Source organism: Meriones unguiculatus, chromosome 7, assembly GCF_030254825.1.
Source record: "Meriones unguiculatus strain TT.TT164.6M chromosome 7, Bangor_MerUng_6.1, whole genome shotgun sequence".
In the NCBI taxonomy this organism is placed as follows: domain Eukaryota; kingdom Metazoa; phylum Chordata; class Mammalia; order Rodentia; family Muridae; genus Meriones; species Meriones unguiculatus.
Window position 1 is genome coordinate 112703186 of NC_083355.1, and position 17871 is coordinate 112721056.

Here is a 17871-nt window from a genome sequence, read left to right on the forward strand (position 1 = left end):
TCATAGCCGTACTGAAGGCCGCAGACCACCCCACTGGCAGGAAGGTCAGGGAGATCTCACCCTTGGGGCAGGAGCCCCTGTGGCCTTGTGGAAAGCCGAAGCTCCAATAAGAGAAGTCCCGGAGACAGTGTCAATGAAAAGGAAAACTTGCCCAATAAAAATAGTTTTCCTTTCACAGCTTGACTCAAGAAAAAGCCTCCAACGTGCCTGGCAATGGAGCGGGGACAGACTGAATGTGTCCCAGCGCTGCAGCCACCCTCTTCTCTCCTGGCCCCAGCCACGGAAACCAGGCCACAGCTGCTCGCCACGTGAGTCTGTGTCAGCACCCTGGCTCCCGAAGCCACAGTGTGTTGCAAACCAGGCCCCACCATGAGGCTGCCGGGAGGGCCTTCTCCCCTCGACCTCGTGGGGACTCACGGCCACAGAAGTCTGTGTTTGTGGGGAGACAGAGCCGGGGGAGCACTGGAAGCCATGCCCCCACCTGGCTGCAGACGCTCTGAGTGATGGGGAGCTCCACTGACCTCCAACAGCAGCAGAGGGGACTGGAAACAGGTCTGGGGTCTGCCCAGAGCCACCCAGCTTTACAGCCCCCCCGCCCCAGAGGCCCACAATGTTTACCGATACCCGTGGCCACGGGTTTGGTTTTTTTGTTTTTTTTTTTTTTCAAGGCTCCTCTTTGGGACGACTTTTGTTTTTTTGCTTCCCTCTAAGTTAATGGGCAACATATTGTCCCAAAGAGAAAGTCAGCATTTTGAACGGCTCCAGCAGTGTACACAGACAACCCAGGAATCCTCTCCTACCCTTGTCTGGGCTGGGTGGCAGGGCGGCAGAGGCAAGGGGCAGAAGAAAAACTTCAGATGTTAAGTGTTATCCAATTAAACTTTAGCTAAACAGCCCAGAGAGATGAAATTTGGAGGTTGGGCAGTGCATTCTGGGAGTGAGACTCTCAGAATTCTAGGTGGTGGTTGGGGGGTGGGGTGGCGTGTGCTGCGTGAGGGAGATGGTCCTCTGACTCCGTAGGAACCGACACGGGTTTACAGTTCAGTTGACATCCTTTGCCACTTCCGCTGCCATCCCCCAAAAAGCTTTTTGAGTGGGGGTTGCGCATCCCCCCTGGGACCCCACCTTGGGTCCCCAGCTCTGCCCCGGGCACAGCCCGCCATCCCGGGAGCCCGCCTCCCCCACCGCAGCGGCTGTTACCTGACAACTGACACTGGCATCCAAAGGGAGCCTCCATCTGACCCTCACCCTGAGTCCCGTCGCCCGAGATGGGGCGTGCACCACAGCAAGGCAGTGGGAAACAGGGTGGGAGGGCGCCCAGGGCACGCAGAGGTGAAGTAATCACGGATGTGGGAGGGTGGGAAGAGGAGGCAGCTATGGGGGCCATCGATGGCAGCTGGGCAGGCCTGCACGGCCCTGGAGAAAAAACAATAGAAAAGACTGGTCAGTTGGGCCCTGACTGCACAAGGGACTTAGGGCTCAAGAGGGGGCCCGGGGCACAGGGCTACAGTACAGCCTTCGAGAGGACTGGGCCCCAAGGATACCAGCCCCACAGGGATGGCAACTGGGGCACAGGGGCAAGGGAGAAGGGGTCAGGTTGCACAGAGGACATTAGCAGGAGATATACCTACAGCTGCCAGATAGTTTCTTGGGGGCCCTGCCTTTGGGGGCCTAGTGCAGGGATTAGCATACAGAAGGCCTGCCTCTTTCAGAACAAACCAGAGCAGGCTTCATTGAGGATCAGTTTTCTCAAACTATGAGGAGTGACCCCTCTTTGAAAGAGGCAGGGAGCTATATCAGTATAGGTCCTTTGGACAGGCCCCAGCCACCTCAAGTCTACTCCCAATGCTCTGTCCATATGATGAGCACCCTGCCTAGCTGATCGCCTGGGGCTTCTCTCCAGACCCCAGCAACTAGCACCCAAGTCCCAGCAGCTCACAGGATGCCCTGACCCCCTCCTGCGTCCCCTACCACAAGAAAGCCTAGCATGGCCCAGACCTCTAAAAGCCTTCACCCTCATCTGACAGCCAGTGACAGCAATGAACAGGGCAGGAGGAGGGGGTGCTGCCTCGCCTCCACCCGGCCCCACAGTGAGCCTCTACCGCCAGCAAGGCCTGCGTTTGATTTGGCCGTTTATCTTACACTGGTTAAGAGACCACCAGGGCAAAACATTTGTGTGAAGCCCTTGCCAAAACCACAAGTGAAGAAGCCCAAATTCCCTGGGTAAATAATTGAGCAGAGCAGCATCGGGGAGACAGGAAAACACCAACAAGATGATAGGCAGCTAAGCGCCACCAGCTCAGCAGGGGAGGCCGTAGCCTCAGCTCATGACACCTGCAGATCTGCACAGGTGGGGCTCTGCCTACTCCATAGCCACCACAGGGAACGCCCTCATGCCAGGAGAGTCACAGAACCACGCAAGCCCACTGAGAGCCGGGAGCCTGTCAATCTTCTCCAACACCGCCCCTGAACACCCATTGCACAGACCCAGAGGCCACGGCTGCAGGAAAACAGCAAGCAGTTTCGAGCCTCCTCAAAATCCCACTGCCGATGTGTACATACAGAACCAAGGTACAAAAGCCCCCCAGCTTGGAGCTCGGGCATGGTTGGTGTCCAGCCAAGAGGCCTGTGCCAGCACTGACAGCGCTGGACCCTGCTGAGGCAGTGCTATATTCGTACGAGGCCCTGCATGTCTCTGTCCTGGCCCACAACCCCAGAAGGGAATGGTCAATAAGCCCAAGAATGGCTCCAGTTCCAAAAACACAGCAGAAAGCCATGTCACCGTTTTCCTATGGGCCACAAGCAAGGACAATCGAGGCCAGAATTACCTATCTCCCCCAGAAGGCCAGTGCTTGCCTCAAAGCCCATTAAATCAGGCACTGTCCTTGACCCTGTCCACCAGCAGCCTCGAATCCCTGTGTGGGTCCCCCTTTTTGACCATGAAGAGCTTAGGATGACTGAGAGTCATCACAGTAAATTTTCACTAAGCATAAGACAGCCACCGTGCTTAGCAGGGTGGACCACTTCCCACTCCACAGGGGGAAACTGAGGCTCAAGCAGAAGCACTCTGGGATATGAACGCACCAGTACCTCCAAAGCCTGGCTACGCTCCATTTCCCCTCTATGGCTGCAGCTGGGGCAGAGTGACCTGAGTACCCTGGGTCCTGAAGTCAAAGGCCACACGGGAGTAGAGGAAGACTAAGCACCTTTGACCTCAGCCCATCCATTAGTGAAAGCAAAAGGCTTCTGGATTCTGCAGCGGGCCGTAACTCAGCCAGCACCACCTATCATGGCGGAGATGCCGACAGGACCTCCTCAGAGCTGACTCAAATGGGAAGAACAGCCAAGGATCAGAAAGGAAACAGCCTTCTGGAAGGACATCGATGGGGCTGAACCAGGGTCTGCCAAGATGAAGCCACATATCCACACCAGGTGGTAACACTCTGGCTAGACAGGTGGCCACAGGGGCCTCATTAGGCATGATGACCTTGCTGAAGTCCACCTGCTCCAAGAGCAGGAGGCCATGGGGTCCTATGGAACTTTTGGAGTAATCTCTGCCCCACAGGAAGTCCCCTCTAGAAACAGCTGACCTCAGAGCTTTGCACACAGAGGCACCTGCAACCCAGCTCCTGGAAAAGCTGAGTGAGAAGCCACCATGCCATAATTACATGGTGAACTCCTGGGCAGGCGAATCCATGGAGACTGAGTAGTAATTACCAGGGGCTGGGGGCGGTGGAGGCTGAGGACCAATGGGTTATGTGGTCTTTTGGGGGTGTGACAAATTAAACAGCAGTGATGGCTATGCAACATTATTCATAAACCCAAAGCCACAAATGGGACAAATTAAAATATGTTTCACAACATGTGAATCTGAAATTAAAAGAAAATCAAAGGTGAGGACCATGTCCCTGGGCCTGGGCCTGCCCCTGCCCACTTCCCAGACTCAGACATCCACTGGGAGGGATGTTGGCCTTGGCTCTAGAATGCAGACAGCTCCTGAGGTGTGTTAACAGGACAGGCACCTGACACAAGGAGAGAGAGATGTCAGCCTAGGGAAGTGATAGCACCAGAGACAGAGACAGAAAGACTGGCAGGGATTCAGACAGAGACAGAAAAATGGCTTCAAATTCCTCCTTGGCCTTTTCTTAGCGTGTGACCTAAGGCGGTCACTTTTTCTGTCTCAGTCTCCGTGTCTTTTAAAGGGATTGTCAGGGCAACGTGCGGCCAGCGCCAGCCACCTAGTAAATGTGGCCACTGCTGTCCTTACTCACAGTCCTCACTTACTTCCAGACCCGGAACTTTCTGCACCTTCCTTTGGCATCCTTCTCAAAGCACCTGCCCCAGCGGGGAAGGCTGCCTGTAAGCCTCTGGGGAGGGCACTCTTTTAAAAGAGCTCTGTGGGCTGGAGTTAAGTGATGGGGTACTTGCCTGGCATGCGTGAGGTCGTGGGTTCCATTCCCAGCACTTCCAGAATAACGAACAAAAGATGCGGACAAGTGAAATCGTTCAGCAGGTAAGACTAACCCACAAAACTGCCCTCAGAGACCCACCTGTGTGCCACAGCACACATTCATCATGTACACACAGACACAATAATAGCATGTGCAATGAGATTTTTAATTTTCTTTAAAATAAAAAAAAGCACCTTTGCAGGCTAAGCCGGTCCAAACAGGCCCGTGCCCATCAAGGCATGAGGCAGAAGGATGCCACCACTATCTCAGCTTCTTGTAGGAGCCGAGCAGATTGATACTAAAACCCTAGTTGGCTGTTTTGTTGTTTTTTTAATCATAAAAGTACATTTTAATTAGGGAGAAAGAAAAAATTTTAAAGTGATACTTATGCCATGTAAGGCTCAAGCTTTCCTATGGGGTGGGGCTATATTGACTCTAAAGTCAAGGTCAGACTGCCTTCTGGGTATTGGCGCCTCCTACGAAAGAATGTCCAAAAAGTCTCCAAAACCGGCTTCTGGTATGTTTGCTAAAATCCACACAGAGGACGAGATCACTGTTAATACCTTCCTGGGGGTGAGGTACTCGGAGGGGGGCTGAAGCCCACCCCGCCCGCAAGCAGTCCCTGCAGAGGCTGGGCTCCGTGCCCTGCACATGCGCACTAAGCAACGACACGCCCACGGCCAGGAGCCTGTAGACACACAAAATGCCTGGAACCGCCCAGCCCGGATTGAGGGAACCCAGCCTTCCCGGTGCAGCGTCCTCCCGGCTGCTACTCTGCAACCGGGAGGCGGCAGATTCCACGTTCCTAGCCAGAGAGGCGGCCTGGCACACACTGTACAGAGAGGTCTATTTTTCTCCCTACTGGTGCCTTTCAACGGATACATTTTTTTTTTAAGGCGAGAACTCCTACTGATAGTGCAGAAATGAGTCAGAGATCAAAGAAGGAGACAGACAGCCACGCCAGCGCGTGTGAGCGAGGGACTCTGGCGAGGGAACCTGACGGTCCCCGCGCCCCTTCCTCCGCCCCCCCCTCGTGCCAAGACATTAATTCTCACAAGTCGGAGAAAATTACTATGCATGAATGCAAAAAGCATGATCAGGAGTAATTAACATGGCTTCATATGCAAATTTTATTAATGCAGAAGTACAAAGTCATTATGCAAATGAAACTTACGTCAACTCTCTTGACAAATATTCATCTCTCAGCTCAAGTTTCTCTTTTTTTATTTATTTAATTCTATCTCTTCCCTAACCCCCCTTTTTCCTGTTTTGGGTGTTTTTGTTTTTGTTTGTTCGGATGGGGCTGGGGTGGCCCAGGAGGAGGGAGATGTGCGGCTCTGGTGTCGAGGGAGGGCCCAGCAAGCTCCGAGGCGCTGTTCGACAAGTTTGCTAAGTTGTTTTCAACCACAGAAATTTATTCTTTCGTTGTTGATTTTTTTTTTTTTTAAGTTGTTGGCAGGTATAAGACAGCTCATAGGAGAAGGGAAATTTAAAAAAAAAAAAAAAAAGCTATGGGCAGCAGGCAGCCAATCAAAACGCCAGAGCCAGTAATGAGGGCGATTGATGGCTGTTTGGCTTTTACTGCAGGGTAATGAACTAGAATCCAGTCTGAGGAGGGGGGAGAATATGAATATTCATGAGACTGTGCTCCTGCGTTTGATGATTAAAGAAATTTTTAATATTCAAATAAGCGCTTGCCAAGTGATTAACAAAGAACAAGCACGCAGAAATATGGAAATGGGAGTCGGGGAAGATTCAAGAGGCGAACATACTGTGCGGGAGAGGCAGCCCCAAATTTGGTAAACAAGATAGGCAGATAACCCAATTCGCACGCAGGCAAATAAAAACATTTGTTTCTGATCACTTAAATATTTTGCCAGCTACTTTGTCTTAAGGATGATAAAAATGCTGTGTATTAAGGGGGTAGAGAAAAAGAACATGAAACCAAACGCATTGCTCATATTTAAGAAGCATTATCCTGACTCTAGCCCGCCTCCTCCCAGCTCCACAGGAAATTAAGATTCTTTTTCCGGTTTAGTAGAGAGAGAAGATGGAGGTGAAGGCAGATTAGACTCGAAAAGCCAGAGCCTGCTCAAAGCAGGAGGCCCTGTGGGCCATAATATGCGGCTGCCGGGCTAGTCCAGAGGCCCAAAAATTGGGGGACCGTGACATGTGGGGAGGAGGGGCTCTGGCACCCACGGTCTGTACATCTCAAGGTCTCCTCTCTGGCCCTGGTCTAAACACGGAAAGAGAGAGTAGAGAAAGCCATGAAGGTGAACTTCAACATCCAACTCCACTGGCCTTCTGTGGAGGCTGAGCGCCGACTGTACCAGCCCCACCATGGGTTCACAAGGAAGCACGTGTTAATGGCATTAGCTGGTAAAATGATCCTGCAGTCAAAATCCATCTAATTGGCAGCCAATAACGTCCATTTTGGCAGTTTCCTATTTCAAAGGAGTGGCGTGCCACCTTCATGGAGACAGGCCTGGGTAACTCACCCAAAAAGGTCTCCTGGGCCTGCCATCACGAAGTCTCTCTCCCACTCCTTTTGCAGGGGGGAGGGGGCAGTTGAAACAGGAGAAATAGAAATGATTCTAAGAAAATCTCTCTGTCACTCACTGTCAAAGCTACCCAGGTCTAGGAAGCAACGTTCAACAAGTAAATTCTTTTGTTCTTTCATTGTAAGAAATAAATCGTAATGATAAAACAAAGCAGAGAAGACAATCTAAGCCTCTAAAAAACATTGCCAATTGCCATTGCCTTAAAAACCTAGAAAGCCAGGCCAGGGCCCCAAGAAAGCCCCAGAAAGCAAGTCAAGGAAACGGTGGCTGGACTCCCTGGCCCATAGCAACTGCCTGACCTAAAAAAAACGCCACGAAGAGGCTGAGTGCTCCCCAACTCCCACCTCCCCACCCTCCTTATTCCTCAACCCTCACTCTGAGCCAGGCGCCCCTCCTGTCTCAGTCCCTGGCTGACAGGGGTGTGGGGTGGTGCGTGAGTCCTTTGCAACAAGGGGAATGGGGTGTCACCAGGAAATGGGGTCTTGAAGCTCTGTTTACGAGCTCCTTCCAGGTCTTCACATGGGAGACATAAAAACAAAGTTCAAACCCACCCTGGGTCGGTGGCCTTGAAGGTGTCTGGGATGACTGAACACTGGATGCAAGTGAAAGAGCCTGTGCGATTTTCCCATCATCTGCTTAGGACTGGGCTCAGAGAAGGCCTCTGTGGGTGTCTGGGGCAGCAAAGAAAATGGCTGGCCACAGCCTGAAGGACCACAGGCAACTGTTAGTGTGACTGAGCTACTGTTACTGCCTCTTCCTGAGCCCCATGTGCACAGCTGGACATCTTTTTCTGCACCCAGAGTAAAAAGGCCCAGTCACCCTAGGAAAAAGCAGCACATCTTTTGGATCCTTAGCCTGGTTGCCTTCTTCCAAGCCCCTCCCTCGTCTGGCATCCCCGAACCTGCCAAAGAGCATCACTGTTTTCACTCACTGTTTTCACTCCAGGCAAGGGTTAAGGGATGCAGAGAAACGGGTGTGCCCTCCAACAGCACACCAGAACCTGTTCTCCACCTTCTGCCAGCATTGGAAAAGGCACCGTCGCCTCGTGCAGCCGTATCTAGCAATCAAAGCAGGCACATAGCGGCCCCTTCCCAAGGTCTACGAGCATTTGTTTCACTGGCTGCCAATCCTAACTTGCTGAAACGCCCTGGGGCAAACAGATCCCCTCTCTCTACCCAGAGCCAAAGACAGGTGAGGCACCACCACCTGCTCCAGAACCTCCAAAGACTCCAGGGCCAGAGAGGGAGGACAGCCCACGAGTCACTAAGGTGTTAGATGACCCGAAGCATATCCTTAGGTCTTCCCAGGGAGAGATGGAGAAGCTGGCCAGTTGTTTGGGCCTCACCATTCCAGTTCCCAGCTGGGCACCTGCTGGGGAAATTTGAAATCTGGACCTCTTCTTTTGCTTCTCTTTTGAGGAAACCTGGGGACCTCAGAACTTCTGGACAAGTCAACCCCAGTCACCTACCGCTGAGTCCTCAGCCTGGTGGCCTCTGGCTGCTGCAAACAGAACAGCAAACAGAGGTCCTCAACGGTGATCTTGGCAGGCACAGCCCACCCATCCAGGATTCAGGGTCCTGGGAATGACACCAGAGAGGTAGGCCATGTTTGACTAGTTAGAAAAATATGTGAGTGTATTTGTGATGCAGAAAGACTAGAGCTGCAAGCACACACGAGCAACACACACACATCTGTGCAGGGGAGGTTAGGCCATATCTACCTGGAGTCTACAGGGACCAGGACAAAGCTGGGGCTGACAGAGTCTCTAATCTTACCTACAAAAATAGCCAAGGCCTAGCATCGGAAACCTGCTTCCCAGCTTAGGCCTTTTAGCTAAAAGCTGCGCTGTTGCTTCAGCCGTACCAGATTCTGCTTTCCAATTCAAGTCAGTCAAGTACTTCAGAAACGTCATCTTGGGTTTGCCTCCAGAACAAATGGTTTACTGCATGTGTCCGTGGGAGAAGATACCACTTACGAGTGGAGCCAACAGCTGAGCACACTGTTTGCATTCCAAGAATGAAGAAGCTGAGGCTTAGGGGTCAGGACCCTTCAGTCCTTTCACAGAGAAAGCTTAGGACCAGATTCCAGCGACAGACGATAATCTCTGTCACACAGCCCTTACCTATGTCCCCTTGTTTTCTTTCACTTACAGCTCAGAAGGTGGGGACGGGAGTGGGGAAGGGGAGACATGGCATAGTGAAAACAACTCACATCGCAAGAGAGAAATAACCCAGGAAATGAACTGTCAGATTTGGGGCCTCCTGTGAGTTTTAAAATAAGGGCTTCTTTATCCTCCCCACCAGTATCCCCTGGGTCTGACACCAATAACCTAAAAAAACACTGAACTTGTCCCCTCTTCAAAAATCTGATCCTGAGCCAGGCAAACAGTGAGAACACCTTTAATCCCAGCACTCAGGAGGCAGAGACAGGTGGATCTCTGTGAGTTCAAGGCCAGCCTGGTCTACAGAGTGAGTTCCAGGACAGCCAGGGCTACACACAGAAAAACCCTGTCTCAACAACCCCCTCCAAATAAATAAATAAATAAAATTTTGAAATTAAAGATCTGATCCTGCACAAAATATGTTTGAAAGCTGCTGAGTTCAGGAAGTCGTTATGGCTAGAAGGTGCCAGGAGCTCCAACCTTGGCTTCTGCTTGTGGAAAACACAAGAGAATAAATAGAAAGGAGACGCAAGCCTGAACTGTGTGAATCCCGGAGAATTACTGACAAAAATAGCACAGGCCGATAAAAAGAACGAAAGGAAAAGGCAGTAGCAATATAGGAGTTGGTGCGGCGAGCCCAGCCCAGAGCGTGGCCAGAGCGTGGCCAGAGCATGGCCAGAGCGTGTCCAGAGCGTGGCGCACACTGAAAGTGCACACACGGAGCAGCCGGGGTGAGACCAGTCAGCACTGCTGTCCCTCGGCAGAAGGCTCCAGAGGACCCCACCAGGACAGACGTGAAACTCACAGTGTCCAGGCTGGCAGGCTTTCTTGTTTCAGATGGAACAGAAGTAAACTTGGTAAAGAGAAAATTCAGGAAAAAAAAAAATCAAATATGAAAAGAGGACCCCTGCCAGCTCTTAAATGCGTGTTTTGTTTTTATTGTATGTGTTATCATTGTAAGCAGCTGATCTCCGTTATAATTTTTTCTGATCCAGCTCTCCTCTAGATTTAGCTGATTTCCCCCATTTTCAACTCTCTGTACCATTTTGAGTGAACAGAGACTCCTGGGGTTGAATGCTTTGCCTCACATAAGGGCAGGGTCTTTTTGTCTCTTTCTGTTTCTAAGCTAAGTCTGAAATGTCACTGACTAAAGAACTGAGCAGGCCTGTAATTACTTTCAACCAAGTAGTCTCTTTACCTCAGTTTTCTGTATGTAGATGGCATTTAATGTATATATTATGAGCCTGCTTTTCAGCCTAGTAGCACTTCACCGTTAAAAAAAAGAAAAAAAAAAAGGCACCCATTTCCTTTTAAGGGGGACCAAAGCAAGTCTGACAACCACCTTTTTACTTTTTTTTTTAACATGAAATCCATTTTCATCTTCTAACACACCAGAGGTGAGGTGGGGTGTGTGCACAACAAAATATGTAAGAATTAACACTTCCTGGGATTAATTTAATAAAGATGGTTATCACGTTAACACTGGCAACATTGATGCTTACGAGTCAATCTCTCGAGCTCACGGCGGCGGCCGTACCGGAGGTTTACATTCAGCTGAGGTTTATACCACTATTTAATGTAATTAAAGATGCTGGCAGCACAGTCCTCCATGGAAATATCATCTGCACTACGGAGTATTCCCATTAGAAACTGTGGAAAATCAGGGCACGCCCACTTTGATTTTATTGTAATTTCTTTTCCTGGCCATCTTTTCAACAGGGCTGATGTGCTAGACCGAGGACAGAATTCCTGCAGGGATCTTACAGAGAAAACAGGTCTCACCTTCCTCCAGGGGTGGAGTGTTTATCTGCCACTTACTTGTTTTTGAAATCGTTTCTTTAATTTATTATTTTTTTTTTTAATCCGCAAGCCTGCACTTGGCTGTGATTACCCAGGAAGCCCTCTGCCTGACAGACAGGGCCCATCACAAAAAGTGACTTTTTCACATACCCCCAAAGCAACATCTCGGGTGAAAGGCATAGCTCAAACTGTACAGGAACAATGACCGTGTCAGTGCCGGGCCCCAACAGGCTCCCACCCCAGCCCTGGGTGAGATTCCTAACGGGTACCTCAGAGGAAGAATGCGGCAAGTGCTATTCTGGAGGATGCCGGAACTAAACAGCCCCAAAACGGAACAGAAGGAAAGAAAGAAAAAAAAATCATCGCGCTGTATCTCCAGATCTGACAAAATGAAGTCTTGGGACTGAATAGAAGGAACTTGACTCAGCTCTCACGGCCCAGAACAGCCTCTGCACCTCCTACGGCTGCCTGCTGCCCAGGAAGATGTGAACAACAGAAAAAACCCAGACCTTTCTTCTCTAACCCTGCTTGCTACAAGCCCTGAGCAGAGTGGCCAGGATGCTTTTTTTTCCTTCCCTTTCTCCACGTGCATTTTTAATACCCCTTATTCTGCACCCTAATTTCTTTGAGGGGGGAAAAAAATCAGTGTCACTAAAAAAAACGTCACTCTGTTTTGCAAAATCCAGCAGCTTCCTTGGCAGCAGGAAAGGCTGGCTGGCATTATCCCCTCATTTGACAAAACTACTATTTCTGGGCATGTACTCAAAAACAGGTAGGAAGCAAATGCTGAGAAATAAGGAAGTGGAAACAGCCAACAGCTTTTTCACTACCAAGAACGCCAAGCGTAAACATGATTTATTTAGCTGTGTGTAACACGCCTGTCTTCCACTCAGCTACAAGCCTACTCGGGCTTAAGGGAAGGGTGGGCAGGAGGGAACAGGAAGAGGAAAGCTGAGGAGACAAGAGGGAGAAAAGAGGCCATAGCTCCCTAGGGAGGCTCCTGAGCGGTTCCGGTTAGATTTGAGGAGAACAAGAATATTCTAGCCCAAAATATGTGCACGTGTCAAAAGAAGGCAGCCCTAATCTTCGGGTTAATTAAGGAACTGCCACTAACAAAAGATGCAGGAGCCTGATCATGCAAACAGTATGCATGGGTTTTAGGATCTCTGCTGCTCCCTGGCTTTTCCACACACCATTTGGGCTCGATGGAGTCGGGAGATTTTTGAGATGCCAGGTTCATCCACAGAAAGAGCCCAGAACCTCGATCCTTCCCTTGCTCATCCTTGCACGCCCACATGGAACTCACGCAGGTCTGTATTCAATTACAGAGTGCCACACACCTGGCTGCAAGCCTACATTACCATATAGACCCGGCCTATGTGCGGTCCCTAACCCCCCTCCGGCTCAGATGGTGGAGCAGGGCCTCAGCCAAGGTCCCCACAGGGAGGATGAGAGCGAACACACACCCCATCATAAACCAGGGCCCAAGCGGGCAAACACTGCAAATACACAGCCAGGTCAGTGTGCAGAGTAGGGCTTGCCCGGGGGCTTTGGGTCCTGCCAGAGGTTACTATTAAATCTCGAATTCAGGTCACCCAGGATTTGCAGAGGGAAGAGAAACCAAGCCTCTTGAATAAAAAATTGCAACAACAACAACAACAAAAAGGTAAAATGTTGGCCCCCTGCAGGCCACTGGAGGTGTGCATCTCCCCAGCGAAGGTACCACTTCGTAGCCGCCAGCTGTGTCCTCAATGGTACAGACGCTAATTTCACGAGCTTTGAGAGAAGGCAGAAAAAGGAAACGGAGAAATTGCCCACCCGGTTGACCGTTCCTTCTTCACCTGCATTGAGCACGACTATACATTTAAAGGCTGCCTGCTGTATACACCCCCCCAAGCCAAATCCTTATCCTACTCTCCAACACACCACCCCAACTTGCTCCCTACCCTTTCATGGCCAGAAGCTCTAGTATCAGCAATGGGGAGGGCCTTTCCTGGGGTGTTCAGGTCACAAGCAAGAGCAACACCACTATGTATTAAAATAATGAATCACATCACGTTCCCCAACAATATGGAGCAGGAGGTGGGGAGGGGCGCTACAGAGAATAGCCTCCAAAGTGAATGGAGATGGGGGAGGGGCCTTTCCTAGAGGTAAGCCTCGAGTCTCTTCCCCAAAGCCCCCAAATGCTTCCTCTTTGCATTGAAAACAACACCCTATACAAGCAGCTGTTGGATTCCTTTCCTCTTTGCAAATTAGTCACCCCGCCCCCAGGGCCCAAACAATAACAGTCTCGCTGGTATGATGTCTATGAAACCAGCCGTAGCTTTCCTCCACCACTGGCTCACCCTCCTGTATGGATGGGGACGGTTAAGTTAAAAAAGAAAGAAAGAAAAAAAAAGACACGTCTCCATTATCCAGATCAGGCACAGCAGAGGGACTGGCTGGCCGTGGCCTGCTGGAGAATAGGCCAGACTGTATGCCAAAGGCCCCAGGCTGCACCCCAGTGCCTAAGCCCTGAGGTGGCACCTGACGCTCCAAAAGCAACAAATATTTATCAAACGCCTAAGCGGGTTGCAGGTGTCCCCGGGGGAAGGGACGCTGTAGGAGATGCTACAAGAACACGGAGACTTCGCCGCTGTAAAAGTGAGGACGCTAGCTGGGGCAGTGGTGCTGCAGCAGGCTTCCTCCACCCCGTCAGCTACCGAGCCCAGAAGCTGAACAGCCACAGGATCTGACCGACGGAGGGCTCGATGGCCACGCTCACCTCCCACACTCTGCTCCCGAACAAAGCCAAGCAAAGCCACCTGTGCCCCGAGGACACAGCCCAGGGCACAGAAGCACACAGCCAGGCAGCCCTCTGTCACTCTGGCACCCAGGCATGAAAAATCTACACTCCCTTCCCCCAAAGGATGGCACCTGGGGAAGTTGGGGGGCAGGTCACGCCCCGGAGGAAACCCTTCCACTATGCAGCCCCAAGCCTTAACTCAAACCTGGAGGGATGGGGCGGGGGGGGGGGGGGGGAAGGATCGTGCATAGTTTTTAAAATCACTTTGGAGTCTGAAATGAAAACATAAGTGGTAAGCTGGTCTTCTTCTTGGGGGTGGTAGCCATTAAGGCAGGACATTTGTCCTTCCCGAAAAGCAGGAAGAGTGTCCCCCTCCTCTCACACACCTAGCTTCCAAACACTCTAAATGTTCATCTCCCTCAACTGCAGAGCTGGGAAGCACACGTGCACACGCGCACACACGCACACACACAAACACACAGTGTTTCATCTTTCATTCTGTAAAGGAACCCAGGTACATAAATATTAATCAAACACAGAACTTGCCTTTTCGTCCCAGCCCATTCTGAGAGCAGGGTTGTGATCTTTACCCGTATTTACAGATATCCAAAGGCAGTTTCTATCTTGTTGGAACTGTCATAAATGGACGTCTCAGAAATCCAGGAGCAAGTTCAGGCAGAGAGAAACCCTTCCTGTCCAGGGCTGGCGGTTTCCGTTCCTGGGAACGACTTACTGCTCCCCAAGGCCTTTCAACAAATAAATTGACAAGTAACTCAGACTCCGCCAGAAAAGCCAGTTCTCGAAGTTCGGATTAGCTAAACCTGTGGGGTGTCTTTTTTTTTTTTTTTTTTTTTCTTTCCTTAAGAATGACTCTCTCAAAATGCCAGGAAGGCATTGTTGACACAGGACCTAGAGAGGGCAGAAGGTACCGCCCACCGTGTCAGGACCAAACCCCGAGTACACCTAGACACACATTTTTTTAAAGCACCTTGCCTACCTTGCCTACTGTTCTAACGCATCTATTCTGTCTAGCTCGGACCTATTTCTGAATAATGAAGGACGCAGAATTGGGCCCAATCCTAGGTTGGAAAAGATGTCCACGGGAAGACAAACACCTCATCTTCCTCAGGCAAGCCACACGCTTTTATGTGAGAAGTACCAGCCCCAGGAGAACGTTTGACCGTTTTCTTAAGAGCTTACTGGTTCTTACCGACATCCACCACAGCCTCCCCGCCCTCGCAGAGCTTCAACCATTAGGCCAGCTTTTAAGACCCGGGACCGGAATCCTAGCAAGGTGATTATTTGCATACAAATCCGCTCTCAGGGTTTAAGACAAGTGACAGCGGTGGAGGACGGGGCTGACTCCATTCCCAATCGGTCCACGCTTCCCGCCCCACTCCAGTGGACGGCTCCAGTCCCACACAATTTTGAGAAAACTTTTGTCCCCGACTGTTTCAAAATCACAACCCCCGAGATTCCTCTCTGAAACAGCAAGTCCCGCTCTCCCACTACGGGGCAGGCCTGACTGCCCTGCGGGAACACTAAAGCTTGCAGGAGGGAACTCGGGCCCCTGTCTTCCGGTCTCACCTGGATCCTTAGGCCAAGGTGAGCTTAAGATCCCTTTTGAGTGATAGCGGCTAAGGGGGGGAGGGGGTGTCTCCGGGGAGCCCCAGACCACGTACAGAAATGACTAGGCCTGGGAGGTCTGCCCCTCACCGGCCTCGGGGAAGAGGCCACTGCAGCTTTCAGGGGCTTCTGAAATGCAATTCCCCAGGCTAGGGGTCACTCGACTTAGCGCACGCACGGTAGACAGAGAGGGGGCGAGCGATGGGGGAGGGGCGGCCAGTGCACAAAGGCCCCAAGGCGGGCGGCCTCCCTGCCCTTGACCTTGGGTCTCCGCCTCCAGCCCGCTCCGGCAGCCCGGGAAAGAGGCTGGCAAGGAGCCAGGAGCATGCTCGCTGGACTGCGGCTGGCCCGGGGGCCGCCAAGGTGTGCGGGGGGCGGGGGTGGTGGTGGAGGAAGGGGTACATAAAAGGAAAGAAAAAAAAAAGCACTCTAGGACTTTAGCGCGCCCTGCGGAAACCGGCGCTGCAACTCCTGCGGGAGCGGGTCCCGGCGGCTGCCGCGAGACGCACAGTCCCCGAGGCCCAGAGCAAAAGTTGCAGGAGTGGATGCTCCAAGGACGGACCCTCCCCCTAAGGGTGGCCTTTCGGCTCTCCCAGCCCCCACCCCTTCCTCCGACCCCGGCCAGGGACGACAAGGAAGAAAGGAGCGCGCCTGCCCCGCGAGGCCAGACGGCGGCAGGGTCAGCTGCGCCTCTACCCGCCCCGCGCCCCTCGCCCCTCGCAGGCAGCTGGTCCATTAAGCTCCCGAATTATGCATGGGCCTGGCTCCCCTCGGCCTCCCGCCCAGGGCGCAATCAACGTGCACCGCGGGGAGGGCGGGCAGGAATAGCCCGAGGAGGACCTGGAGCGCCCCAAGGCCCGAAAGCTACGTGGCGGAGACCCCCAACAGACCCTGGCGGGCCTGGGGAGGGTCCCCCGCCGCCAGAGAGGCCCGGGGTGCAGCCACCAAACTGTAGGTGTCCACATCGCCCCTTGTGCTCGGCCCGCTTCAGGGGAGGCCATTGTGTTCTCCTGCGGGGTGAATTGGTGTCAGTGGACACAAACTTCGGAGCGCCCTCCAGGAAGGCAGGGTCTGAAGGCGCACACCACGTGGACCAGGCCGAGGAGCGCAGTACCAGTCCCCTCTCCCAGAAGCCTAGGGGAGGGCCAGACGCCGGGTGGGGGAAGGGCAGCTGATGGCCAGAGGCGGGAAAGGAGACGATTTTCAAGTTGGACGATCCGGGCGCTTGGGAAAATGCGCTAGTGGTGCCTGTGGCGAGAACCTGAGAAGGTTCGGGGTAAGAATCGAGAAGATGCTGATGTCCACCCCCACCGCAGGTCCTCCCTCAGGCCTCAGAACACCCTGAAACCTTAGAGGCCACTACCACAACCAAGGGCCACCTTCCAGACCCCTGCGCTGCAATCTACAGGCCCCGACCCAAAGCATGGACCTCGTTTGCGGCTCGAAAGACTCTGTTTATGAAAATTAGTTTCATTCCCATTTTCCCCAAAGCAAAGGCCAGGTCGGGAAAATTACATGCCTTTTTTCCCCCCTTCCCAGCGAATAAAGTCGCTTGGTTGGCAGGGAAAGTTTTACAAGCCAATGATGCAGGAAAGACCGCACTGTTTAGGTCTCTTAATTGGCTAGCTTTGAACTCGGGTGGGGGTAGGGCAGACCCAGCTCGGGTTCCAAGAAAGAACTTAGTTCTGGTCCAGGACCCCACAACGGTTTTCTCGCCACTTGCTGGAGATGGGAAAGGGTCCGGGGAGAACTGACCGATTTCTTTTTAAGGGAGCAGAATCCAGACCCTTGCTGTCATTCTAAACCCAGGACAGGACCTGGCCTCCAGCTTCAAGGACCCATCCCTAACCGGACCCCTACCCTCTCCAGAAATCTAGTCTGTCTCGGAAAAGCTCAAAGGAGGCCCCTCAGACATTTCAAGGATAACCAGGTTTATTCTTGCTGGACGCTAGCTGGGGCTGGTTTGCGTCATCACTGGGGATGAAAAGGGAGCACTGGGGCTGCAGCCATTTTACAGGGCTCTGCATTGAAGGGCTGAGCCCTACACCCACGGCTGCCCTGCCCCTTTAAGGCTGTGTCCACACTGACAACCTCAAAGACATGGAAATTGGCCCCTGGCTCTAGCCCGTGGACCACAGCTATGTTCACACATCCTTAGGTGTGGCTGTTTTGAACTGGGAGGGGGGGTGCCCTGCCCTGGGAGGCATCTAAACAGCTTGCCAGGGTCTACACAGGATTGTAGGAACTTGAGATCCAGGTATTCTGTGTGGGAAGCCACAAAGGGACACCACTCCGGACCTGTGGCTTACCAGGAGGTCCCACCCTTCCCCCTCAGAAACCCTCCTCCCCAGTACTCTGCTGATCCCACCTCCACTCCCAAATGATTTTCATTTTCAGTGACCTTCAGAGAAACCTGCTTCCCAAGCTCCACGTGTACATAAGTCTGGGTTGCTGGGTAGAAGGGACTGAGACGGGGCCTGCTAAATG

General features: G+C 52.3%; 1 protein-coding gene across 8 annotated transcripts in view; it reads right to left on the reverse strand.

Moving 5' to 3' along the window:
* Bcl11b (BCL11 transcription factor B) overlaps window positions 1-17871 on the reverse strand; it is a 91813-nt gene that overhangs the window by 52257 nt on the left and 21685 nt on the right. For 5 of the 8 annotated variants that reach the window (XM_021649125.2, XM_021649124.2, XM_060388141.1 and 2 more), the window contains exon 3: window positions 1201-1416. The exons of the other annotated variants lie outside the window; for them this stretch is intronic. In XM_021649125.2, the coding sequence (XP_021504800.1) occupies window positions 1201-1416 (216 nt within the window). The remainder of the gene's footprint in view (window positions 1-1200; window positions 1417-17871) is intronic. 8 annotated transcript variants of the gene reach the window in all.